The sequence below is a fragment of the Emys orbicularis genome, chromosome 12 (genome assembly GCF_028017835.1).
Source record: "Emys orbicularis isolate rEmyOrb1 chromosome 12, rEmyOrb1.hap1, whole genome shotgun sequence".
Lineage (NCBI taxonomy): Eukaryota > Metazoa > Chordata > Testudines > Emydidae > Emys > Emys orbicularis.
The window spans coordinates 33,568,321-33,594,693 of NC_088694.1; the positions used below are offsets into that span (position 1 = coordinate 33,568,321).

General features: G+C 49.3%; 1 protein-coding gene across 1 annotated transcript in view; it reads right to left on the minus strand.

Moving 5' to 3' along the window:
- CEP250 (centrosomal protein 250) overlaps positions 1–26,165 on the minus strand; it is a 109,561-nt gene extending 83,396 nt beyond the window's left edge. Inside the window, exons 1-6 of the mRNA XM_065414298.1 lie at positions 26,114–26,165; positions 24,480–24,665; positions 14,170–14,235; positions 13,076–13,158; positions 11,657–11,822; positions 9,656–9,762 (exon numbers count right to left, since the gene is read on the minus strand). Coding sequence (XP_065270370.1) covers positions 9,656–9,762; positions 11,657–11,822; positions 13,076–13,158; positions 14,170–14,235; positions 24,480–24,665 — 608 coding nt within the window. The 5' untranslated portion in view covers positions 26,114–26,165. The remainder of the gene's footprint in view (positions 1–9,655; positions 9,763–11,656; positions 11,823–13,075; positions 13,159–14,169; positions 14,236–24,479; positions 24,666–26,113) is intronic.
- Between the last annotated feature and the right edge of the window lie 208 nt (positions 26,166–26,373).

A 26,373-nucleotide genomic window follows, 5' to 3' on the forward strand; every position in this document is an offset into this window, starting at 1 on the left:
CAATCCTGCCCACAATGGTCTCAATTTCTCAACATATACTCCAGCTAGCGCATGGCATCCATTGCCCCTTGGGGAGAGCAAAACTGAACACAGTATCCACATGAGAGTTCTGTTTGGCATGTGAGCCTTAGGGTTACACTGTGCATGCACAGAGAGAGTGGCCAAGAGGCTTTCAAGCCTGCCATTTATCACTGAAACTGGCTGACCCATCCCCTGTCATCCACTCCCAGCTTCCAGCAGTCAGAGGTTTGGGGACACCCAGAGCATGGGATTGCATTCCTGATCATCATTCCCTCTGAAGCATCTGGTATTAGCCACTGTCAGAAGACAGGATATTGAGATAGACGAACCATTGGTCTGACCCATAATGGCCATTCTTATGTTGTTAATTTTGCAGAGTTTCTGGCGGAAGTCAATTGTGTCCTGTGGGAAGCTGTCTGTCTGTGTGCTGAGTGGTTTGAGGGTGCTTTCCCATGGGTCCTGATATTCCTTCAGTAAGAGTGCCATAGAACTGGAAGGGACCTCGAGAGGTCATCTAGTCCAGTCTCCTTCACTCAGGGCAGGATTAAGTATTATCTAGACCATCCCTGACAGGTGTTTGTCCAACCTGCTCTTAAAAATCCCCAATGATGGAGATTCCACAACCTCCCTAGGCAATTTATTCCAATGCTTAACCACTCTGACAGTTAGGAAGTTTTTCCTACTGTCCAATCTAAACTGCTCTTGCTGCAATTTAAGCCCATTGCTTCTTGTCCTATCCTCAGAGGTTAAGAAGAACAATTTTTCTCCCTCCTCCTTGTAACAACCTTCAATGTACTTGAAAACGGTTATCATGTCCCCTCTGTCTTCTCTTCTCCAGACTAAACAAACCCAATTTTTTCAATCTTCCCTCATAGGTCCTGTTTTCTAGACCCTTAATCATTTTTGTTGCTCTTCTCTGGACTTTCTCCAATTTGTCCACATCTTTCTGGAAATGTGGCGCCCAGAACTGGACACAATACTCCAGTTGAAGCCTAATCAGCGTAGAGTAGTGCGGAAGAATTACTTTTCATGTCTTGCTTACAATACTCCTGCTAATATATCCCAGAATGATGTTTGCTTTTTTTGCAACAGTTACACTGTTGATTCATATTTAGCTTGTGATCCACTATGACCCACAGATCCCTTTCCGCAGTACTCCTTCCTAGGCAGTCATTTCCCATTTTGTATGTGTGCAACTGATTGTTCCTTCCTAAGTGGAGTACTTTGCATTTGTCCTTATTGAATTTCATCCTATTTACTTCAGACCATTTCTCCAGGTTGTCCAGATCATTTTGAATTTGAATCCTATCCTCCAAAGCACTTGCAACCCCTCCCAGCTTGGTATCATCCGCAAACTTTATAAGTGTACTCTCTATGTCATTATCTAAATTGTTGATGAAGATATTGAACAGAACTGGATCCAGAACCGATCCCTGCGGGACCCCACTCGTTATGCCCTTTCCAGCATGACTGTGATAACTACTCTCTGGGAACGATTTTCCAACCAGTTATGCACCCACCTTATAGTAGCTCCATCTAGGTTGTATTTCCCTAGTTTGTTTATGAGAAGGTCATGCAAGATAGTATCAAAAGCCTAACTAAACTCAAGATATACCAAATCTACCACTTTCCCCCATCCACAAGGCTTGTTACCCTGTCAAAGAAATCTATCAGGTTGGTTTGACACGATTTGTTCTTGACAAATGCATGCTGACTGTTACTTATCACCTCATTATATTCTAGGTGTTTGTAAATTGATTTCTTAATTATTTGCTCCATTATCTTTCTGGATACAGAAGTTAAGCTGACTGGTCTGTAATTCCCCAGGTTGTCCTTATTTCCCTTTTTATATGCGGTGGTCATTGAACCTAACCTTCACCTAGGTAGTGTCACTTCAAATCTGACTTATGGAATAAAACTGAAAAATGTCTGGAGACTTCTGTAAGGGCTTTGGGAGGGGTTTCCCCCTAATTTGTGGGAAATATGATTGTGTGTATTCCCTATGTATGCAATCCCAGCTCTGCGCAGGTAGCTGGCACAGCAGACCTCAAGCGAACCACCCAATGACCACAAGATCCATTAAGGTACGAAGGCACCCGGCCAGGTTTATTGTCGACGAAGCATGGTAACAGCACCTGGCAAACTCTACGACGATACTAAGACATGTAGCCCGTGACAATGGACACAGCTCAGTGAATGGCGGGACTTTCCATTCCCCCCTCGGCTGGCCAAAGACACTCCCTCTGAGATACCTTTTTATACACTGATACAAACAAGTTACGAATTGCCTCTCTGACCTGGCCAGGTGCCACCCTCTGACGTATCTAGATGCCACCCATTACCTTATACATGTTGGTTCGATCAAAACATTTCTATCCATCATGCTGTCATCCTGACCTTATTTATAAGATGGGTGTAATAAGTCCCTGTTATCTTTGGGGAATGTGTTAGTATTGAGGTTTTCTGGTACCACCCTTCTGGGATGTGTTTGCGTGTGTATTCTTGTGCCTAGCACTACTTAGGAATGTGTGTTTCTGCAATATCAGCCCTGTTCTTGCCAGATTCTGTGAGCAGGGCTTGCCTCTAGTCACAGCCTGACTCTGCTTTATATTAGCAAAGTTTTGACCACTACTTTAGCCCAGGCCTCAGGCCTCATACCAGGCCATTGATACAAGGTCTTATGTTTCAGGCCCTCTTCCTACTACAGGAGGTCTGAGTCCCATTCATTGTCCCTATCATATGAGCTGGGATTGGGGGCCCTGCCTCTCTAGGGACTCTCTGAGCGCCTCTCCCTGTCCTCTTGAGGGGGCCTGAATAGGAACAGGCCTCCTTACACACCTACCTATAATACATAGGGGAAAAAACTGATCATGGGGGATTTCAATTTGAGTGATATATGCTGGAGATCTCATACTGCCAATATTAAAACCCCCCTTAGTCGTCTCTTTTCCAAGCTGAAAAGTCCCAGTCTTATTAATCTCTCCTCATATAGAAGCTGTTCCATATCACTAATCGTTTTTGTTGCCTTCCTCCTAACTGTTTCCAATTCTAATGTATCTTTTTTGAGATGGGGAAACCACATCTGCACACAGTATTCAACATGTGGGCATGCCATGGATTTATATAGAGGCAATATGATATTTTCTGTCTTATTATCTATCCCTTTCCTAACGATTCCCAACATTCTGTTCGCTTTTTTGACTGCCACTGCACATGGAGTGGATGTTTTCAGAGAACTATCCACAATGACTCCAAGAACTCTTTCTTGAGTGCTAACAGCTAATTTAGACCCCATCATTTTGTATGTACAGTTGGGGTTATGTTTTCCAATGTGCATTACTTTGTATTTATCAACATTGAATTTCATCTGCCATTTTGCAAAAATAACAGGAGTACTTGTGGCACCTTACCCAGTTTTGTGAGATCCCTTTGTAACTCTTCGCAGTCTGCTCTGGGCTTTACTATTACTCCTAGGGGAATTCTGAGCCACTGCACAATGCAGAATTTTGCAGAATTAATGTTTTCGCGCATAATTTCCTTTCCCCAACAGAAATGGGCTGCAGTGCTGCTGATGACCACTAGGGGCCACTGGACCTGGCAGAGCCCAGGTTGCACATAGACGACCCTGCAGGGCGTGGAGGGGGGGAGGGGGGAGAGAGAGAGTAGAGAGTTCCTAGCAGCTGCAGTTCCCTGCACGCCCGGAGGGAAGGAAACAGCGGCACACAGGAAACTCCACACAAGCCTGTCTGGAACCCAGTAACAGGGTCTCCTTATTGATCCGCGGGCAGTAGGGGGACAGGTGTCTGGGCTGGGGGGAACAACATCTGGGCTCAGGGGGAGGGGGCAGGTGTCTGACCCCCAGCTAGACTCTGGGGCGGGAAGAGGGAGAGAAACACGAACTCGGTTGCCATAGGGGTTTCTTTAACTCTCTACTCCTGGGGGAATTTTGTGTGTGTCTGTTTTGTTAGCATTAGCTTTTTTCACGACCATATCACATTGGCAGCTCATAGTCATCCTGTGATCAACCAATATTCCAAGGTCCTTCTCTGTTATTTCCAACTGATGAGTCCCCAGCTTATAACAGAAATTCTTGTTATAAATCCCTAAATGCATGACTTTGCACTTTTCACTATTAAATTTCATCTTATTACTATTACTCCAGTTTACAAGGTCATCCAGATCTTCCTGTATGATATGCCGGTCCTTCTCTGTATTGGCAATACCTCCCGCTTTGTGTCATCTGCAAACTTTATTAGCACACTCCCACTTTTTGTGCCAAGGTCAGTAATAAAAAGATTAAATAAGATTGGTCCCAAAACCGATCCCTGAGGAACTTCACTAGTAACCTCCCTCCAGCCTGACAGTTCACCTTTCAGTACGACCCGTTGTAGTCTCCCCTTTAACCAGTTCCTTATCCACCTTTCAATTTTCATATTGAGCCCCCATCTTTTCCAATTTAGCTAATAATTCCCCATGTGGAACCATATCAAATGCCTTACTGAAATCGAGGTAAATTAGATCCACTGGGTTTCCTTTGTCTAAAAAATCTGTTATCTTCTCAAAGAAGATCAGGTTGGTTTGGCATGATCTACCTTTTGTAAAACCATGTTGTATTTTGTCCCAATTACCATTGACCTCAATGTCCTTAACTACTTTCTCCTTCAAAATTTTTTCCAAGACCTTGCATACTACAGATGTCAAACTAACAGGCCTGTAGTTACCCAGATCACATTTTTTTCCTTTCTTAAAAATAGGAACTATGTTAGCAATTCTCCAGTCATATGGTACAACCCCTGAATTTACAGAATCATTAAAAATTCTTGCTAATGGGCTTGCAATTTCATGTGCCAGTTCCTTTAATATTCTTGGATGAAGATTATCTGGGGCCCCCGATTTAGTCCCATTAGGCTGTTCGAGTTTGGCTTCTACCTCAGATGCGGTAATATCTACCTCCATATCCTCATTCCTATTTATCATCCTGCCATTATCCCTAAGCTCCTCATTGGCCTCATTTAAGACTGAGGCAAAGTATTTGTTTAGATATTGGGCCATGCCTAAATTATCCTTAACCTCCACTCCATCCTCAGTGTTTAGCTTCTTTCTTTGTTTTCTTCTTATTTATATGGCTTGTGACAAGATGGTCGATATAGTATGGTGGGTCCTGCACTTTTCTTGGTGGGGGGGAGCTAAAATACCACCCCTTACCCCTGCTCTTGGGGCACCGAGGGCCCCACTAGTGGCCCAGGAAGGTGGTAAAGGAGGGAAGCGGAGGAGGGGTCTGGGTTTGCTCCTCACTGAGTCCCAGCCCCTCTCAACCCCTGCAGGTTCTTACCCTCTTCTCCCTTGGGTGGGGTACCTTCAGTCCTTAAACGCTGGGGGAGGGAACGTCCCTCCCCTGCTGAGGCAGGGTCTCCCTTACTCCGGTTTTCTGTTCCTCCAAGTCTAACAGCACACCTCCAAGCTCCAGTCCTCTCTCCTTCCCCCTGACTGCCTGAAGCAGGGGGTTTTATTAGGTTTCTAACAGGGCCTTAATTGATTACAGGTGCTCCAATTAACCTGTAGCAACCCTCCCTAGTCGACAGGGAACCACGCCTTAATTAACTTAGGGTTTATATACTTCCCTTCTACCACTTCCCACTGCTCCCTGGCCCTCCTGTATCACAGGCTATAGAACCTTTTACTATTGGTTTTAATTCCCTTTGCAAGGTTCAACTCTGCATGGCTTTTGGCCTTTCTCACTTTATCCCTACATGTTCTGACCTCAATAAGGTAGCTTTCCCTACTGATCCCACCCATCTTTCACTCCTTGTAGGCTTTCTGCTTTTTCTTAATAATCTCTGAGATGCTTGCTCATCCAGTTTGGTCTACAACTCCCCTTTCTTGGGATGCAGGCTTCTGATAGTTTCTGCAACTTTTACTTGAAGTAATTCCAGGCCTCCTCCGCCTTTAGATCCACAAGTTCTTCAGCCCAATCTACTTCCCTAACTAATTTTCTTAATTTTTTTTAAGTTAGCCCTTTTGAAATCAAAAACCCTAGTCACAGCCCTATTTTTGTTTATCCTTCCATTTAGTTTGAACTGAATTAGCTCATGATCGCTCGAACCAAGGTTGTCCCCTACAACCATTTCTTCTATGAGGTCTTCACTACTCACCAAAACCAAATCTAAAATGGCATCCCCTCTTGTTGGTTCAGCAACTACTTGGTGAAGGAATCCATCAGCTATCGCATCCAGGAAAATCTGAGCCCTATTATTATTACTAGCACTTGTCCTCCAGTCTATATCTGGGAAGTTAAAGTCTCCCATGATCACACAATTCCCATTAGTATTTACTTCATTAAAAACATTAAAGAGGTCTCTATCCATATCCAAATCAGATCCCGGTGGTCTATAGCACACCCCAAGCACTATCCCAGGGGAGGCTCTAGTAGCTTTCTTCCCCAATGTGATTTTTGACCAAACAGACTCTGTCTTATCCGGTCCATCACTTCTTATTTCTTTACAGTCTACCTCATCATTGATATACAATGCTACTCCACCACCTTTGCCTTTATTTCTGTCTTTCCTAAACAGTACATACCCTTCAATACCTGTACTCCAGTCATGACTACTATTCCACCATGTTTCTGTTATCCCTATAATATCTGGTTTCACTTCCTGCACCAGTAACTCTAGTTCCTCCATTTTGTTACCTAGGCTCCTCGCATTGGTGTACAAACATCTTAATTTTTGCTGTTTGGCTTCGCTCACGTTCTTTACTCAATTAGGCACAGACATTCTATCGCCAGTATCACCTATTAGACTGGTATCTAGACTACCCTTCCTCCTTATGTCCATTCTCCTACCCACGGCTGTATCCTTTCTTACTTCGTTTTCATCCCTCTCAATGTTAAAATCCGGCGTGGAGATTACCTGGACATCTCCCAACCATCTCCCCCAAATTCCTAGTTTAAAGCTCTCTTAATCAGTTGTGCCAGCCTCCATCCTAGAAGTCTATTTCCCTCCCTACTCAGGTGAAGTCCATCCCGAGAGAACAGTCCTCTGTCCATGAATGCCTCCCAGTGGCCATACATCCCAAAGCCCTCCTGATAGCACCACTGCCTGAGCCATCTGTTGATCATCATAATCTTGTCACACCTTTGTTGCCCTTCTCTAGGAACAGGCAGAATCCCACTGAAGATCACCTGAGCCTCGATTTCCTTAAGCGTCTTCCCTAGCCTGGCATAGTCTCCCCTTCCTATACACAACATCCCTCACAATGACATCAGTGTCTGCCTCAAATACCTACAAGACTATAGACAATACTCAGAGATCCACACCAAACACATCACTAAGCTCATCCATTTCACCCTCACCCATAAAAATGTTACATTCAACAACACTTTGTCCAAACTTTGGAAACAGACATGGTACAGATGGACTGAGAGGTCAGATATGGAGTGATTACTTTGTGAAAAGTGTTCACCCATGGGTTTTATGGTGTTTTTGTCTTTTATCATTTTTCTATATGAGCTCATTCAGGAGTGTAGTGCTTGTCTTGTTTCACCCACATAGTTATTGTTGGGACACTTATTGGGACACTTATTGCACTTGATGACGAGCTCCCATGTTGTGAGAGTCCTGTGTAGGACCCATTGATGTTGAAAGGTGTGTTGTGCGAGATATTGATCATTGTAGCATCTGTTGTTCTGGGAGGGTCTGGTGCTGCTTTGAGTTGGAGAATCCTGGTCTGGGAGGAGCTCGCCTCTGATGATGAACTTGGTGAGGTTGGGGGCTGTTTGAAGGGTAGAAGTGAGGGTTCAAGGAACATATTTCTTTCAGGATGTGGTTCCCATCGAGTATGGGTTGTAATTGTTTAACAATATCCCATATGGGTTCCAGTGTGGAGTGGAAGGTAACAACTAGAGATGTGTGGTCAGAGTTGTCAGCATCCCCACCCTGCACCTTGTATTGAAGCAGATTCTCTTGCGGTATTTGGTTGGCCCATTCAATGATATTTTCTACTTTTCTGATAGAGTGTCCTTGTTTGGTGAAGGCAGTTTTAAGTGTGTTAAGGTGTATATCCTGGACTTCTACTCAGAGTACATTCTGCAGTGAGTGCCAGGCTGAAGATAACAGATTACTTGGTGTGTTTGGGGTGGTTACTGGATCTGTGAAGGTAGGTTTGGTGAGCCATAGGTTTCTTGTATATACAGTAACTCCTCACTTAAAGTTGTCCCGTTTAACGTTGTTTCATTGTTACATTGCTGATCAATTAGAGAACATGCTCATTTAAAGTTGTGCAATGCTCCCTTAATAACGTTGTTTGGCAGCCACCTGCTTTGTCCACTGCTTGCAGAAAGAGCGGCCCGTTGGAGCTAGCTGGTGGGGGCTTGGAACTAGGGTGGGCTGACAGCCCCCCTATCAGCTCTCTGCTCCCCTAAGTTCCCTGTGCGACAGCTGTCCAGCAGGCTATCAATTGCCAGGCAGTCCAGCTGTCCCTCCCCACACTGCCATGTGCTGCTCCCACCCTCTGCCTTGGAGCTGCTCCGGGGAGTCTCCTGCTTGCTGTGCAGAGGGGGGTGGGGAAGAAGGGTGCTAATGTCAGGGTGTCCCCCTCCACGCACTTCCTGCCCCCATATCACAGGGGTCAGTGGAGTCATTTTAATGGTTCCTTTTCTTTCTTTGTGAAAGATCCCAGAGATTGGGATGACTGATCTTCTACCCTGTGGGCTTTCTCCTATGGGGTTCTGCAGCATCCTATCTTCTCGGCCTTCCTGTTCACAGCGTACGGGGCCGGACAATAAGGAGGATTATTGAGTTAATGTGGCTGCAGTGTCCTCAATATGCTTACATCACCCAGCTCTAAAATGCCCAAACCCAGCATTTGGTTCCAAATATGTTTAAGAGGACCTGGTCCTCATCTTTAGTATAGTGTCCCAAGAGATGCTGTGAAAGCCCACCAACTGAGATATTTACAATGATAAAACAGAGAGAGTACTAGAAAAACAGATGGAGACAAACAAGTCTGACTATGGACTAAATTAACTCTATGCATCTTTCCTATCTCTAACCTTCATGATTCTGTTAAAGAAACAGAGGAAGGATGAGGAGCGACAGAGGAGGTGGAGAAGGAAATAGGAGCTGCACGAATCAAGCCCATCTGCTGAAATGACTCAGAGAATTAGATGCCCATCTCCCATTGACTTTCACTGGGATTTGGGTGCCTAACTCACCTAGGCCCTTTTGAAAATTCAGGCCCCTCCATTATCATTGAACAACTGGCGTGTATTTTAGGCATTTTTGAAAGTGAACATCTTGACTTTTTAATGAGGCAACTCGAAAATATGCCCAGACCTCACTACTGTCAAGTTCATTCCTCCAGGGACTCTTCACAGTGCTCTGGCAACCCTAACCCATCCTCACCACCATCTCTGCTTGGGACCCCATACCTGCCAGCCCAGAGAATAAGTTTCCTAAGGTAACCCAGGTCTTCCAAGGAAAGTGTCAGAACAAGACATAGTTATCTCTTTTATTTCCAGCTGTCAGAGGGAACACTGTGTCCTTTAACTGTAAACCCAGCACCATGGGGATCAGAACAAGGTGTTAGGGGAAGCACCCATTTTTCAACAGCTTGAGTCCCCATTCCTGCTCACCTGTCAGTTGCAGTCTTCATCTCCAGGAAGTGACGGCGGAAGGTCACGACCTGTCGCCACAGGCTGAGAAGTCGATCATGTTCACACCTCAAGTACCCGTCAAAGAACTAAATGTGCAGAGACAAAAGCAAATAGCAGCTCAGCCACCTGGTGCTGGTCCCCTGCACACCACTCACACCATCTGAGGTGCCCTTTTCTCCCAGCAGGGAGAGAGTCACCACCTCAGACACAAAGAACTTCTTTGACAGCAGTCCCAGCAGAAAGGCCAAGGACGTACTCTGAGCATCCTTCCTAGGGTCACCACCTGAGCGCAACTAATAACAGGCCCAAACCTCAGCCACCATGGTGATTAACAAAATAGTCACTTAACAATCCTGTCTCACCCTGCAGAGATGTCCAAGAGCCAGTCTTGAGGGACGATGATGAATATATGCTGGCTAGCATATATATTTATATAATATTAATAATATGGATTATCCACACCATATAGATATATTTTAGTATGCCTGAAGCACCAATATTGTAACAGTGATATAGCCGAAACTGGACTATTCCATAAACCCGGTCACTTGTGCTAAGCATTCCCATAACTCCTTGCATTTGCTGAAGTAAACATTTTGCACGAAACTTGTCAAAATCAAGATACATTCATTCTATGTCTTAGTATAAGCTAGGCGTTAGGGGGCCTTTCCTTCACCCCCTCCACTGGTTCCTGTCATGCAGACAGAAAGCAGAAGTCTGAAGTGCAGGCAATGCTATGTTTATTGGGGTTAGTTTCAAGCAAGCATATCCATAGCTCTACACGCCGGCAGAGTCTGTTTCCCAGTGCTCCGTTCCCAGCTCTGATGCCCCAGAGCCTTACCTGTGTCCCCTTTCCCAGCTCCTTTCTCTTAAGGTGGTCTGTTAACTCTCCTTCTGACTCCAAATCCTGTAGTGCCAAATTATCTTTAACCACCCCAACTCTAATTTAAAATCCTCCAGTTGCCTTTGCTGGAGTAGCACCAAACTCGAAAGATTACTGGCAGCCTTCCATAATGTTTCCTTTACTTCAAACCTCTTACAAGTGGACTTAAGTGCCTCCTTTCCTTGGAAGGCATCCTGTCCCCATGGGCATGGACCTCATTCCGCTACCCATTTACCAAAGAGTGTGGGCTTCTCAGCAACCCCCCATCCCCTAACACAAAGGAAGTAGTTTCATGGATCAGTACTTGGAATGCTAGTATCCAAAACAAAGATAAGGAAGGAACAGAACAACAAATTAGGGAACTGAGACAAATTGACGGAATGGATTTTAGTGACGTGTAAAGAGATGTGTAGTTGTAAAATCATATAATACCAGCTGAAATGTGTAACTTGGGGAGCACACCCTCTGCATAAGGTGAATGTAACATCGCTGCACGGGATTGCTCTTTGGAGACTGGTATTGTGAAGAACCTTTTTTCTGTACCATATTAATAAACCTGAGTGACATTGGCCTCGAGTATATTTTATAACAAAATAATGAACCAAAGTGTGGTCAAGCAACTGACTACATAATTTATCAACAGAACAGAAACAGGGGTGAGGCACACTGGCAGGAGGGAAACCTGTGATGCTGCTGCCAGGGCTCTACCAGTTCTGGAGATACACAGTCCTCCAGTCTATAAACTGCTGATCCAGCATCTTGTCCGAGTGTAAATGCAAAACTAACTCCAACAAGGCAATAACCCAGTGTAACTGGACTCAGTGTTCAGCACAGATAGGGCTCAGCTCCCAGTGCCCCTCAAGTCCCAGCATTCACAATGATCTCGCTAATATTTGCCCCCACCAGCAGCACAGCCTTGCCTCATCAACACCTTCCACCAATACAATCTGATCCCCTCCACTCCGCTAGCCAACATCAATCCATACCCAAAACTGCAAAAACTTCCACAAATGGTCCTGGTTGGAGGAAGAGAGAATCTCACTGTTTCTCTCTCCTCTGTCTTGCATCTTGCTCGCTGCTCCCCACCCCAACCCTACCTCACGTTCAGTGCGCCATTCGCTCTCCTTGAGCTCCAGTTCGTCCCGGGCCCTTGTCCAATCAACTGTCAGTTTTTGCACATCCTCTCTAAGGGCTGTATTCACCTCATTTGCCTTGCCCAGGTGCTCCCGGAGCAGGGTGTTCACTTCAGCTAGATTCTCACATCTGGGGAGGGGAGAGAACAGTGATGAGCACACCCAGTAAATAGCACCAGAGTTGCGACTATGAAATCACCTGGGGATCCGAAAGTAACATCCCTGGGGCTACACTCTTGGATTCCACCACCACCATGCGGCTGGATTCCCTGAGTCATGACTTTCTCTCCAGGCTGAGAGGTGGGATGACCTCCCTCCAAGATCTCCTGAGCCCCCTGTCATTGCTGACTCCTCGCTCCTTGCCCCACACATCCAGTCCTTTGCCACATTATGCCCTCACTTTCCCATCTGCAAAATTCATCCTTTCCTCTCTACCCCCTCTGCCAAGATACAAATCCACACTCTCCATTTCTTGTCTCAATGACTGCAGCCTTCTCCTCTCCAGCTTGCACGACTCCCCTCTCTCCACATTTGAGTTTATTCTGTCTTCCTGCTCTCTCCATCTCTCCCGCCACCCTTGTATCTCTGCAGTGGCTTCTGCACTTCTGCATGAAGTTCGAGTTTCTTTGCCCATGCAAAGCTTTCTAATACTCTGCCCCTGCCAACATTCCTGCCCTCTTCCTAGAACCACTACTATCCTGGGGCTCCAAACCAGGATGAGGACTGCAGCCAACAACTCAACCCCTCTGACACATGGAATTATTCAACACAAGGGTCAAGAACACAGGGACAGAGCTTTCTTGGAGGTCAGTTTAAAATTGTGGAATGAACTCCCATAGGCTCCAAAAACCAACACAGGCCTCATCCCTTTCCACTCCAAGTATCAGGCACACTTCTCCCACTTTCCCTCACTGAGAACACGCACAGCACAACACATAAATAGGAGGTCTTTTAAAATCCAAACACAACATTTTCCCTGCGGGGAGGAGGGAAAGGAAAGAAAAGAAGAGAGTGTAATAGAGGCTAGTCACACTGCCAAATGCACTACTAGAAGGCACCCAGACAACGCAGTGTTGGACACAGCATAGGAACCTGAACAGAACAGAAACCACATCGATTCCATGAAGCACTCAAGATAACAGGCTTGATTTTCAGTCTGAAGTTGTGACCTGTTATTCATTTGGCATTGTCCACCACCATGTCACACTATGCTGTTCACACTTATGGCACCACACAATGCAGTCATAATACTTCTCCTTTCAGGGTTATCTGCCCAGTTGCCCCACCAGGTTGAGCAAGCAGCACTGCTGGGATTATCCCATCTCTCCACACATCATTCTGGGATATCCAGAAAACCCAGAATAATACGGTTTTTCCTCTCACCTCTGCTGCTCCTCCTCCAACTGGACCAGTGCCCTCTCCAGGCTGTGCTCCTCCTTGGCTTCCCACCTGTGTGAAAGGGGCCCCTTAGAGAGAGAGAGAGAGAGAGAGGACTTAATCAAACTATCTCAGCCCTTTGTGTTCCTCCTTCTCCCCAGTTAAACATCCATTCCTCTCCCCTATGCTCTCTCAACACCACAGATTTTGTGACTGCTACCTTGGCACAATAATGCAATGACTGAACAAAATGGGACACAGTCTGAGTGCGGCTCCACGTTCCTTACAGTTCCTGTTTCTTTGTGCAGTACACAACCAACTAGCCTGTTCCAGAATCGGAGCACTGCAGCGGCAGATGGTGCTGTTGGTGAGGAATGCTCACTTAGGCCTTGGCTACACTGGCGCTGTACAGCGCTGCAACTTGCTGCGCTCAGGGGTGTGAAAATGCCCCCTCCCCCCCCCCGAGCGCAGCGAGTACAGCGCTGTAAAGTGCCAGTGTAATCAGAGCCTGCAGCGCTGCACGCTACTCCCCTCGGAGTAGGGGAGTAGCGCGCTGGCGGCGCGACTACACTCGTGCTTCACAGCGCTGTCGCGGCAGCACTGCCATGGCAGCGCTGTGAAGTCCCGAGTGTAGCCAAGGCCTTAGGCTTGGGCCCAGGAATGTGCATTCTCTGGTTCTTTCCCTCTTTGCCTTCTAATTCTGCTCTCCATTAAACAGGAGAAGTAACCAAAGCGAGCCACATGTTGAACACCTAAATGTCATACCCCTCAAAAGCCCTATGTTGTGACCAATTCCTATTCAGAGACAGCAGAGCTAGATCAGTCAGCTCAGCCCACACCAGGCTGTGGGGGGAGGGACCCAAAACAACATTATACAACCATGTCTAACCTAACTGTTAACACTCTGCTTGTTAGGATTTTTGGAAATGGTACCTGAAGAAGCTACTCTGGTGGCGGAGATGGAACAAGACAGTGGAAGGAGAGAGAGACAGTGTCTTTTAAACTTCAGTGTCAATAGAAACATATTTCCCTCTGTTTTTGCTTTTTGACTCTTATAACAACATTAACTCGCTCTGTATCTACTGTCCTCAGTGAGCTACCTGCACAACCCTTTCTGTTTCCAGCCTCTGTTGCAGCTCCCGACACCAACTCCGGTACTGCAGCACCTGGACAAGAAGGGAGAGTCAGTATGAGCCACTGATGCATGCAAGAGTACCGGCACTTCATGCCCTCACCTATTCTAACAAATCCCTGCCTACCTAAGACTCTATGGCTATGCACAGTAGATTTCACAGTAATGTTAACATGATCAGCAAGAAATTGGTAACCACATGGAAGAGTCTCAATTAGCTCACCACAACGAAAGAATGACTCTTAGGCCTGGTCTACACTGAGGGGCGTGGGGGAGGGATCAATCTAAGGGCTTGTCTACACTACAAAATTAGGTCGGATTTATAGAAGCCGGTTTTATAGAAACCGGTTTTATGCAGCCGACTGTGTGTGTCCCCACATAAAATGCTCTAAGTGCATGAACTCGGCGGACCGCGTCCACAGTACCGAGGCTAGCGTCGACTTCCGGCGCATTGCACTATGGGTGCCTATGGGTACCTATCCCACAGTTCCCGGAGTCTCCGGCGCCCATTGGAATTATGGGTTGAGATCGCAATGCCCGAATGATGCAAAGCAGTGCCGCGGGGGGTTCTGGGTACATTGCGTCACGCCCCTCCCCCGCCGTCACAGCAACGGCAGACAATAGATTCGCGCCTTTTTACCTGGGTTACCTGTGCAGACAACATACCACGCCAAGCATGGAGCCCGCTCAGCTCAGCTCACCGTCACCATATGTCTTCCGGGTGCCGGCAAACGTGGGACTGCATTGCTAAACAGCAGCAGCAGCTTACTGCCTTTTGGCGGTAGACGGTGCAGCATGAGTAGTAGCCTTCATCGGCGCTCGGGATGCTGGTAGCTGTGGGGCTGGCAGCCGTAGGGCTGCATTGCACCAGCCCCTTGCCTTTTGGCAGTAGATGGTTTATTACGACTGGTAACCGTCCTGTCAGTATTGTCTGCTGAGCATCCAGAAGAGGCCGAGGGCGATCTGGGTGCTCAGCAGATCTGAAAGAAGAGCTTTCCTCAGGTCTGAAAGCAAGTAAATTTACAGGTTGCCTGAAATGCTCATAGATGTCCTCGTTGGACAATGATGGTTACCAGTCGTAGTATACTATTTGCTGCCAAGTATTGGCTGCCAAGCACCCAGAAAATGCCGAGGGCTATCAGTCATGCTGCACTGTCGTCTTAAAATGTAAAAAATAGATTTGTTCTGTATTCATTTCCTTCCCCCCTCCCTCCGTCAAATCAACGGCCCGCTAAACCCAGGCTTAGGAGTTCAATCTCTGGGGGGGGGGGGCATTCTGTGTGACAGTTGTTTGTATTTCTCCCTGATGCACAGCCACCTTTCTTGATTTTAATTCCCTGTACCTGTACGCCATGTCGTCAGTCGCCCGCCCCTCCCTCCCTCCCTCCCTCCCTTCTTCCCCTGGTGATATCAAGGGTAGTGACTCTGGGAAACGTGCAGGACATAGTGGATGGCTTTGCTGCAATGGGATTCCCAAACTGTGGTGGGGCGATAGACGGAACCCATATCCCATATCCCTATCTTGGCACCGGCGCACCAAGCCACCAAGCCACCGAGTACATAAACCGCAAGCGGTACTTTTCAATGCTGCTGCAAGCCCTGGTGGATCACAAGGGACGTTTCACCGACATCAACGTGGGCTGGCCGGGAAGGGTACATGATGCTCGCGTCTTCAGGCACTCTCTTCTGTTTCGAAAGCTGGAGGAAGGGACTTTCTTCCCGGACCAGAAAATAACCATTGGGGATGTTGAAATGCCTATCGTGATCCTTGGGGACCCAGCCTACCCCTTAATGCCATGGCTCATGCAGCCATACACAGGCAGACTGGACAGGAGTCAGGACCTGTTCAACTACAGGCTGAGCAAGTGCCGAATGGTGGTGGAATGTGCATTTGGGCGTTTAAAAGCGCGCTGGCGCAGCTTACTGACTCGCTGTGACCTCAGCGAAAAGAATATCCCCATTGTTATTGCTACTTGCTGTGCGCTCCACAATATCTGTGAGAGTAAGGGGGAGACATTTATGGCGGGGTGGGAGGTAGAGGCAAATCGCCTGGCCGCTGATTACGCGCAGCCAGACACCAGGTCGGTTAGAGCAGCACAGCAGGGCGCAGTGCGCATCAGAGAGGCTTTGAAAACTAGTTTTGTGACTGGGCAGGATTTGGTGTGAAACTTCTGTTTGTTTCTCCTTGATGAAATCGCAGCCCCCCCCACGCACCCGGTTAACTCTACTACCCTGTAAACCAAGCACCCCAACCTCCCCTACCCTCCCCTCTTCAAGCACCACTTGCAGAGGCAATAAAGTCATTGTTACTTCACATTCATGCATTCTTTATTAATTGAGCACACAACTAGGGGGATAATTGCAAAGGTAGCCCGGGATGGGTGGGGGAGGAGGGAAGCAGCACACAACTAGGGGGATAATTGCAAAGGTAGCCCGGGATGGGTGGGGGAGGAGGGAAGGAAAAGGACACACTGCACTTTAAAACTTTAAAACTTATTGCTGTGGAAATCATCTAGGGTGGAGTGATTGGGTGGCCGGAGGCCCCCCCACCGTGTTCTTGGGCGTCTGGGTGAGGAGGCAATGGGACTTGGGGAGGAGGGCTGGTGGTTACAGAGGGGCTGTAGCGGCGGTCTCTGCTCCTGCTGTTGGTTACAGAGGGGCTGTAGCGGCGGTCTCTGCTCCTGCTGTTGGTTACAGAGGGGCTGTAGCGGCGGTCTCTGCTCCTGCTGTTGGTTACAGAGGGGCTGTAGCGGCGGTCTCTGCTCCTGCTGCCTTTCCTGCAGCTCAACCATACGCAGGAGCATATCACTTTGATGCTCCAGCAGCCGGAGCATCGACTCTTGCTTTATGAGTACAAGTTGACGCCACTTCTGCTCTTCAGCCCGCGTTTCAGCATGCAACTTCTCCTCTTGAGCACGCGACTTCTCCTCTTCAGCCCGCGATTCAGCACGCCACCTCTCCTCTCGCTCATATTGGGCTTTTTTAAAATCAGTCATTGACTGCCTCCACGCATTCTGCTGTGCTCTGTCAGCGTTGGAGGCAGTCTGTAGTTCAGTGAACATTTCGTCACGCGTCCTTCGCTTCCTTCTTCGAATATTCACTAGCCTCTGTGAAGGTGAAACATTTGCAGCTGGTGGAGGAGAAGGGAGAGTTGTTTAAAAAAGATACATTTTGGAGAACAATGGGTACACTCTTTCACGTTAGATTTTGCTGTTCACATCACACAGCACATGTGCTTTCGTTACAAGGTCGCATTTTTACTCTTATATAGAGGGCCTGCCGGTTTGGTGTGAGAGATCACTCACGCAGTGCCAGGCCACAGATTTCAGCTTGTAGGCAGCCATGGTAAGACACAGTCTTTTGGCTTTTTTAACCTTGTTAACAAGTGGGGATGGTTTAAAACAGTACTGCTCTCATTAACCATACCAAGCACCCGTTGGGTTGGCCATTTAAAATGGGTTTGCAATGTAAAAGGAGGGGCTGCGGTTTCAGGTTTAACATGCAGCACAAACCCAACTAACTCCCCTCCCCCACACACCCAATTCTCTGGGATGGTCACTTCACCCCTCCCCCCCACCGCGTGGTTAACAGCAGGGAATATTTCTGTTCAGCAGAGCAGGAAGGGGCACCTCTGAATGTCCCCTTAATAAAATCGCCCCATTTCAACCAGGTGACCGTGAATGATATCACTCTCCTGAGGATAACAAAGAGCGATAAGGAATGGATGTTGTCTGCATGCCAGCAAACACCGGGACCATACGCTGCCATGCTTTGTTATGCAATGATTCCAGACTACGTGCTACTGGCCTGGCGTGGTAAAGTGTCCTACCATGGCGGACGGGATAAGGCAGCCCTCCCCAGAAACCTTTTGCAAAGGCTTTGGGAGTACATGAAGGAGAGCTTTCTGGAGATGTCCCTGGAGGATTTCCGCTCCATCCCCATACACGTTAACAGACTTTTCCAGTAGCTGTACTGGCCGCGATTGCCAGGGCAAATTAATCATTAATCATTAAACACGCTTGTTTTTAAACCATGTGTAATATTTACAAAGGTACACTCACCAGAGGTCCCCTGTGTGCCCACAGGGTCTTGGGTGAGTTCGGGGGTTACTGGTTCCAGGTCCAGGGTGACAAACATATCCTGGCTGTTGGGGAAACTGGTTTCTCCGCTTCCTTGCTGCTGTGAGCTATCTATGATGTTCTCTCCATCCTCATCTTCCTCGTCCGCCGAACCCGCTTCCCTGTCTCCAGAGAAGGACTGATAGCACACGCTTGGGCTACTGGTGGCTGCACCCCCTAGAATGGCATGCAGCTCCTCGTAGTAGCGGCATGTTTGCGGCTCAGCCCCGGACCTTCCGTTTGCGTCTCTGGCTTTGTGGTAGGCTTGCCTTAGCTCCTTAATTTTCACGCGGCACTGCTGTGCGTCCCTGTTATGGCCTCTGTCCTTCATGGCCTTGGAGATCTTTTCTAATGTTTTGCCATTTCTTTTACTGTTTCGGAGTTCGGCCAGCACTGCTTCATCTCCCCAGATGGCGATCAGATCCCGTACCTCCCGTTCGGTCCAGGCTGGAGCTCTTTTGCGATCCTGGGACTGGGACTGGGACTCCATCACGGTTACCTGTGCTGATGAGCTCTGCATGGTCACCTGTGCTCTCCACGCTGAGCAAACAGGAAATGAAATTCAAACGTTCGCGGGGCTTTTCCTGTCTACCTGGCCAGTGCATCTGAGATGAGAGTGCTGTCCAGAGCGGTCACAATGAAGCACTGTGGGATAGCTCCCGGAGGCCACTAATGTCGAATTCCGTCCTCACTACCCAATTCCGACCCCCATAAGGCCGATTTTATCGCTAATCCCCTCGTCAAGGTGGTGTAAAGAAACCGGTTTAAAGGGCCCTTTAAGTCGAAAGAAAGGGCTTCGTCGTGTAAACGTGTCCAGGCTTAAGTCGACTTAACGCAGCTAAAGTCGACCTAAACTCGTAGTGTAGACCAGGCCTAAGTTACGCAACTTCAGCTATGTGAATAACATAGCTGAAGTCGACGTAATTAGATTTACTTACCGTGGTGTCTTCACTGCGGTAAGTCGACGGCTGACGCTCTCCCGTCGACTCCACCTGTGCTTCTCGCCCTGGTGGAGTACCGGAGTCCATGGGAGAGTGCTCGATGGTCGATTTATCGCGTCTAGACTAGACGCGATAAATTAACACACATACACACCCCGCTGGATCGATCGCTGCCCGACGATCCAGTGGGTAATGTAGACAAGCCCATAGAATCGTAGGACTGCAAGTAGGGTTGCCAACTTTCTAATCACACAAAACCAAAAGCCCTAGCCCCACCCCTTCTCCAAAGCTCCACCCCCTATCCCACCCCCTTCCCAAGGCTCTGCCCCCTGCTCACTATATTCCCCCTCCCTCCGTGGCTCACTCTCCCCCACCCTCACTCACTTTCACTGGGCTGGGGAATGGGTTTGGGGTGCGGGATCCGGGGTGGGGCCAGAAATGAGGGGTTCAGGGTGCAGAAGAGGGCTCTGGGCTGGGGGTGAGGGCTCCGTTTGGGGTTGCAGGCTCTGGGGTGGGGCTGGGGATGAGCAGTTCAGGATGCAGGAGGGGGTTGCGGGTTGAGGCAGGGGGTTGGGGTGCAGCGGGGGGTGAGGGCTCTGTCCGGGGCTGTGGGGTGGTGCTGGGGATGAGGGATTTGGGGTGCAGGAGGGGGCACCGGGTTTGGGGGGGGGCTCAGGGCTGAGGCAGGGTGTTGGGGCTGGGGCACGAGCTTACCTCCAGCAGCTCCCGGTCAGCAGCGCAGCTGGGGGGCTCTAAGGCAGGCTCCCTCCCTGTCCTGACTCCCCACTGCGCCCCGGAAACAGCCAGCAGGTCCGGCTCCTAGGCGGAGGCATGGCAGGCGGTTCTGCGTACTGCTCTCGCCCGCAGGCACTACCCCCACAGTTCCCATTGGCCACGGTTCCCAGCCAATGGGAATGCAGAGCTGGTGCTCAGGGCAGGGGCATGTGCACAGAGCCACGTGGCTCCCCCGCATAGGAGCCAGACTTGCTGGCCGCTTCCGGGGCGCAGCACAGAGCCAGGACAGGTAGGGACTAGTCTGCCTTAGACCCACAGCACTGCTGACCTGACTTTTAACGGCCCAGGGTCCCTTTTTGACCAGGTTTTCCGGTCAAAAACCGGACACCTGGTCATCCTAACTGGAAGGGACCTCGAGAGGTAATCTAGTCCAGTCCCCTGCACTCACGGCAGGACTAAGTATTATCTAGACCATCCCTGAAAGGTGTTTGTCTAATCTGCCCTTAAAAATCTCCAATGATGGAGATTCCACAACTTCTCTGGGCAATTTATTCCAGTGCTTAACCACCCTGGCTAGGTCTACACTGCAGCGGGGGTCCGACCTAAGATACGCAACTTCAGCTACATGAATACCGTAGCTGAAGTTGCGTATTTTAGGTCGGCTTACCTAGCGGTGAGGACGCGGGAAAGTCGACCGCTGCCGCGCTGCCGCCGACTCCGCTGCCGCCTCCTGCCGAGGTGGATTTCCGGAGTCGACGGCAGAGCGATCAGGGATCGATTTTACCGCGTCTTCACTAGACGCGGTAAGTCGATCCCCGAAAAACCGATTGCTACCCGCCGGATCGGCGGGTAGTGAAGACAAAGCCTCTGACAGGAAGTTTTTCCTAATGTCCAATGTAAACCACCCTTGCTGCAATTTAAGCCCATTGCTTCTTGTCCTGTCCTCAGAGGACAAGAACCCTTCTGCTGTACTCCTTCCTAGGCAGTCATCTCCCATTTTGTATGTGTGCAATTGACTGTTCTTCCTTCCAAGTGGAGTACTTTGCATTTGTCCTCATTGAATTTCATCCTATTTTCTTCAGACCATTTCTTCAGTTTGTCCAGATCATTTCGAATTTTAATCCTATCCTCCCTCTCAAATTGGTATCATCTGCAAACTTTATAAGTGTACTCTCTATGCCATTATCTAAATCACTGATGAAGATATTGAGCAGAAATGAACCCAGAATTAATTCCTGCAGGACCCCACTCGGCATGCCCTTCCAGCTTGACTGTGAACCACTGATAACTAAGGCTGCATGTCTCTCACGGAGGTCACGGATTCCATGACTTTCCGTGACCTCCGTGACTTTTGCAGCAGCTGGTGTGCCTGGCTGAGGGGCTGCCCGAACACTTAGGCAGCAGCAGGGCCAGCAGCAGTTTGGGTGTGGGAGGGGGCTCAGGGCTGAGGCAGGGGGTTGGGGTGTGGGGCGGCGCTCACCTGGTGGGGAGGCTCCCCGGAAGTGCCCGGCATAACCCTGCAACTCCTGACCTAGGCGGAGGGACCAGGGAGCCCTTGCTTGCTTGCAGGCACCACCCCTTCAGTTCCCATTGGCTGCAGTTCCTGGCCAATCGGAGCTGCAGAACCGGAGCTCAGCGGGGGCAGCGTGCGGAGCCCCCCGGCCTTCCCTCCCTCTAGGAGCTGCAGGGATATGCAGAGCCAGGTAAGGAGCCTACTAGCCCCGCCAACCCTTCTCCCCACCCGGGCCCCCATCCCAGCACCAGCCAGGGTCCTAGGCCGTGTACCACCGCCCGCCCCAGTGCCAGCAGGGATCCCGGACAGCACACAACCTCCTGCTTCTCTGCCCCCCAGCGCCAGCGGGGGTCCCGGGCTGCGCACTGCCACCCGGCCCTCCCAGCACCAGCAGGGGTCCCAGGCCACCCCGCCCAGCACCCGCGGTGGCCCCCCGACTGCCCCCGCCCCCAGAGCACCCAGGAGACCCGGCCCACGTTTTAGTTATGGGTAAATAGTACAAGTCATGGACAGGTCATGGGCCGTGAATTTTTGTTTATAGCCCATGACCTGTCCATTACTATTACTAAAAATACCCATGACTAAAACATAGCCTTACTGATAACTACTCTCTGGGAACAGTTATGCATACTCTTTTCCAACCAGTTATGCATCCACCTTATAGTAGCTCCATCTTAGGTTGTATTTTCCTAGTTTGTTTATGAGAAGGTCATGCGAGACAGTATCAAAAGCCTTACTAAAGTGAAGATATATCACATCTACCGCTCCCTCTATCCACAAGACTTGTTCCCCTCTCAAAGAAAACTATTAGGTTGGTTTAACATGATTTGTTCTTGACAAATCTATGCTGATTGTTATTTATCACATTATCTTCTAGGTGTTTTCAAATTGATTGCTTAATTATTTGCTCCATTATCTTTCCAGGCACTGAAGATGGGCTCCATTCTCAGACACAGTCAGCTCACCGAAAAGCAATGGTGGGATTGAGGAGAGCAAGAGAGAACTGGATAGCAGGGAAATAATGCCCACATACCTACCAAACTACAGTCAACTCAGCTGATAGCTAACAAACCATCCCAAAACCTAGAAAAACCACTGAGCACAAAACCCCTATGAAATCCCAGCAATATTATATACAAGAATTAAACTCCAAAAAGTATACAAAGCAAACCTACAGATCCCCGCTACAGCAAACTTAATACAACACACTAAATTATAATTAACAGCATGAGTGATACCAGTCACCTACATGGAGCTAACAATAGAGAAGTAAACCAATCTAGCCACACAACCAGAAAAAATACACACCATAGAGAGAGAAAAAGGGGAGAAGAGAGCAACAGAAAAGGTTATAAATATAATATTTTGATATATTTCAAAATATTATTGAAAGGGTTAAGAAAGCAATCTTAAAAACCACAGAGACCCCTGAGCAGCAACCTGCATGATTCTGAAGGAACAACAAACATTTCTATGTGGAAGGGAAATTGTCAAAATTTGATGAGGCAATAGACAGAAACCCTCCTGGACTATGTGGAGGAAACGTACTTCTCACCTATTTTTTATTATTAGTGTCATTATTTGTTCTCCAATAAATGCCCATAATGTGCTAGCTGCTATCCAAGCATACAGGACATCATTCTTCAAAATCTGCGCTGAAGAGTTCACAATCTAAATTCTTCAATTTCTGGGGTATTAATCAGTGGGAGTGGTGCCTGTAAACAATGTCCATCTTTAACCATCCCCCTAGTAGCTTCCTCTCGGGTATTCATTTCAATAGCATCAGTTGTTTTCATATCTGCAGCCCACAAAACAAGGTAGCAGCAATGAGGGTATTAAAATGTTCACAGATTATATTCTCATTTGGAGTGCCCCAGAACAAGAACTCATGTCAGGCTTGTACAAGTTCTGCAAATTGCTAGAGACAATGGACTGAAACTGAATAAAGCAAAATGCCAATTACAGAAAAAAGAACTGTTGAATTTGGAGGAATTTCTCTCAGAAAATTGGGTTGCCAGATCCTGCAAAAATACATGTTATCCAGAGGAAGCTCAACTACAGACGATCACATCAAAGTAGACAATCTTAAAACATACAGCTATTTTTGTCATATCAGATATCCCTAAAATAGAGAGGGCGGACAGTGGCCTCAGTTTGTTAGTAAAGATTTTAAGGCCTTCACACCAGATTATGGAATTGAACATTTTACCTCCAGTCCTAAATATCCACCGAGTAATGGACTGGCAGAATGGGGAGTTAAAATTGTTAAGTTGCTAAAAAAGGCTAGAAATGCAATGGACCCACTTATTGCCTTTTTTAACTACATGGCAACACTGTATGCTCCACTGCTGGCTCCATTTCCCCTTCCTTGTTACCCACACCACTTTACAGCTCCCCGCAGCTCTACCTACTCCTTTCCCCATCTCCACCCCAACCTCCCCTCCACTCTCCAACACCACCACCTACCCACACTCACAGTCCTCTTTGCCCTGCTGCACCCAATCCCTACGATAGGTGCTGTCCTATCCTCCATAATGACAGATTTTGTGGAAGCCACCCTCAAACTCTTCAGAATTCATGAGCAGGCTGCAGAGGCTTTCAAGCAAACATCAGGGCTGCCAGCACAAAAGATTCTGGGGCTCTTATTTTCCCTGCTCCTCTTTCCCTCTAGGTTGCTTCATACTTCCCTTTCCTTCTTAGTGATTTTGTTTTCATTTCTTCCCCCTTTGTCCCTTTTCTGCCATGTTTGCCCTTCTCTACCCTACCTTTTTGCCTCTCTTTTTTTTTGGCCTCTCCACGTGTAAAAAGGCTGCAGAAGGAAATTAGCTGTCAGTTATAGTTATGCTCCTCACTCCTGATCCACAACACCCCTTTCTCTTCCACTCCTGGTCTTCCCACATCTCGGCCAATGTCTTTCACTCCTGATCACTGCCTCCCTGTTTGGATGCTCGTGGATGTACTTTTGCTTTACCTTTGCTTGTAGCTTCTGCACAAGCACTGCCTGTCTATGTTGTGCCTCTTGGGAGCTCTGCAGCTTGCGTTGATAGGATGCCTGACTTTCCACCATCTGTTGACGAAGTGTCACTATCTGCTCCTCGGGCAGTAACTGCAATGTCTGCAGTTTCATGCTGCTCACCTCCTGGTCTCCTGCCTCCATCTGAGGATCAAAGAATGGTATAACGGTAATACAGGAAGAGGATAATGGCCCTGCAGTAAGTCAGACGCCTAGGCTGTTGTCAGAAGCAGGGAAGAGGATGAAGAAGACTGAAACTAATCAGATCTGCCTGCCCATTGGATCTGGCTGTGACTCTAGCAAGACATCCATAGTATCCAATCAGGAGGCTCCTGCACTGGAATAAGCTGAACAGAGCAAGCTACAGTGTCTGGTCTAGTCTGTGTGAAGAAGCAGCATGCCCCGGAATAGCCTGGCACCTGATCTGGACCAGAGGTTCACCAGTATTTAGCAGCAAGATTACTCTAGAAGTAGGAGGCAGCCCTACAGGCGGCAGCGCAAGGTGCAGCCTTCTCACAGCCACTGCCAAATGTCCGGCAGCAAACTCCAGTCCTGAGAGCAGCTCCCAGACATACCACCACCTCCTTGCTAGGTCCATGCAAGTGAGGGAGCGAAAGAGCCGGATAGAAGTGGGCGTGGGCAGGCTTGGACAGCGCATCTCCCGCCTCTGTCACCCACCTGGCCCCTTGGTGCATCTTCTGCCTCTGTCGACCCCCTGGCGCGTCTCCTGCCACTGTCACCCTCACCCACGGCACATCTCCCACCTCTGTCCCCCCCCCGATGCATCTCCTGCCACGGTCACCCTCCCGACCCACCGGTGCAGCCCCACCCTGCCACTGTCACATACACACACCCATCACGCCTCCAGACACTGTCAAACCCCCCCGCGTGTCTCCGGCCACTGTCAACCCCCCGGCACATCTCAAGCCACTGTCACACACACCCCAGCACGTCTCCGGCCACTGTCACACATACCCCCCCGGCACGTCTCCGGCCACTGTCACCCTCGCCCCCAGCACATCTCCCGCCTCTGTCCCCCCCGATGCATCTCCCGCCACTGTCACCCTCCCGACCGACCGGTGTAGCCCCACCCCGCCACTGTCACACACACATCCCCAGCACGTCTCTGGCCACTGTCACACACCCCGCCACCCCGGGGCATCTCCGGCCACTGTCACACACCCCGGCTCCCCCGGCACGTCTCCGGCCACTGCCAACCCCCCGGCGCATCTCCTGCCTCTGTCACCCACCTGGCCCACCATTGCAGCCCCACCCCACCACTGTCACACACACAGCACGTCTCCAGACACTGTCACACCCCCCCACCGCCCCGGGGCATCTCCAGCCACTGTAACCCCCCCCCCCCCGCGTGTCTCCAGCCACTGTCACACACACACACACACACACACACACACACACACACCAGGGCGTCTCCAGACACTGTCACACACCCCCGCCGCCTCGGGGCATCTCCGGCCACTATCACACCCCCTGGCTGCCCCGGCACGTCTCCGGCCACTGCCAACCACCCCCCCCCCCCGCCTGTCTCTCTCTCACACACCCCCAGCGCGTCTCCGGCCACTGTCACTCACCTCGCGCCCCGGCGCGTCTCCCGCCTCTTTCACCCAGCCGGCCCCACAGCGCCGCTCCCGAGTCCCGCCACTGGCCGCTCTGCGCCCCGGGGAGTCCCCAGGAGCGTCGGGCCGCGCGCTCAGGGCCGCCCTCGCCCGCTCCGGCTCAAGGGGGCTCGGCCTGGAGCTCCGCGCTCTCCCCCGCCCGCCACCTCGGCCTGCTCCTCGCGGGCCCCTCCCGGCGCCCCCGGGCCGGCCGGACCCACCCTTCGGCCCGAGCG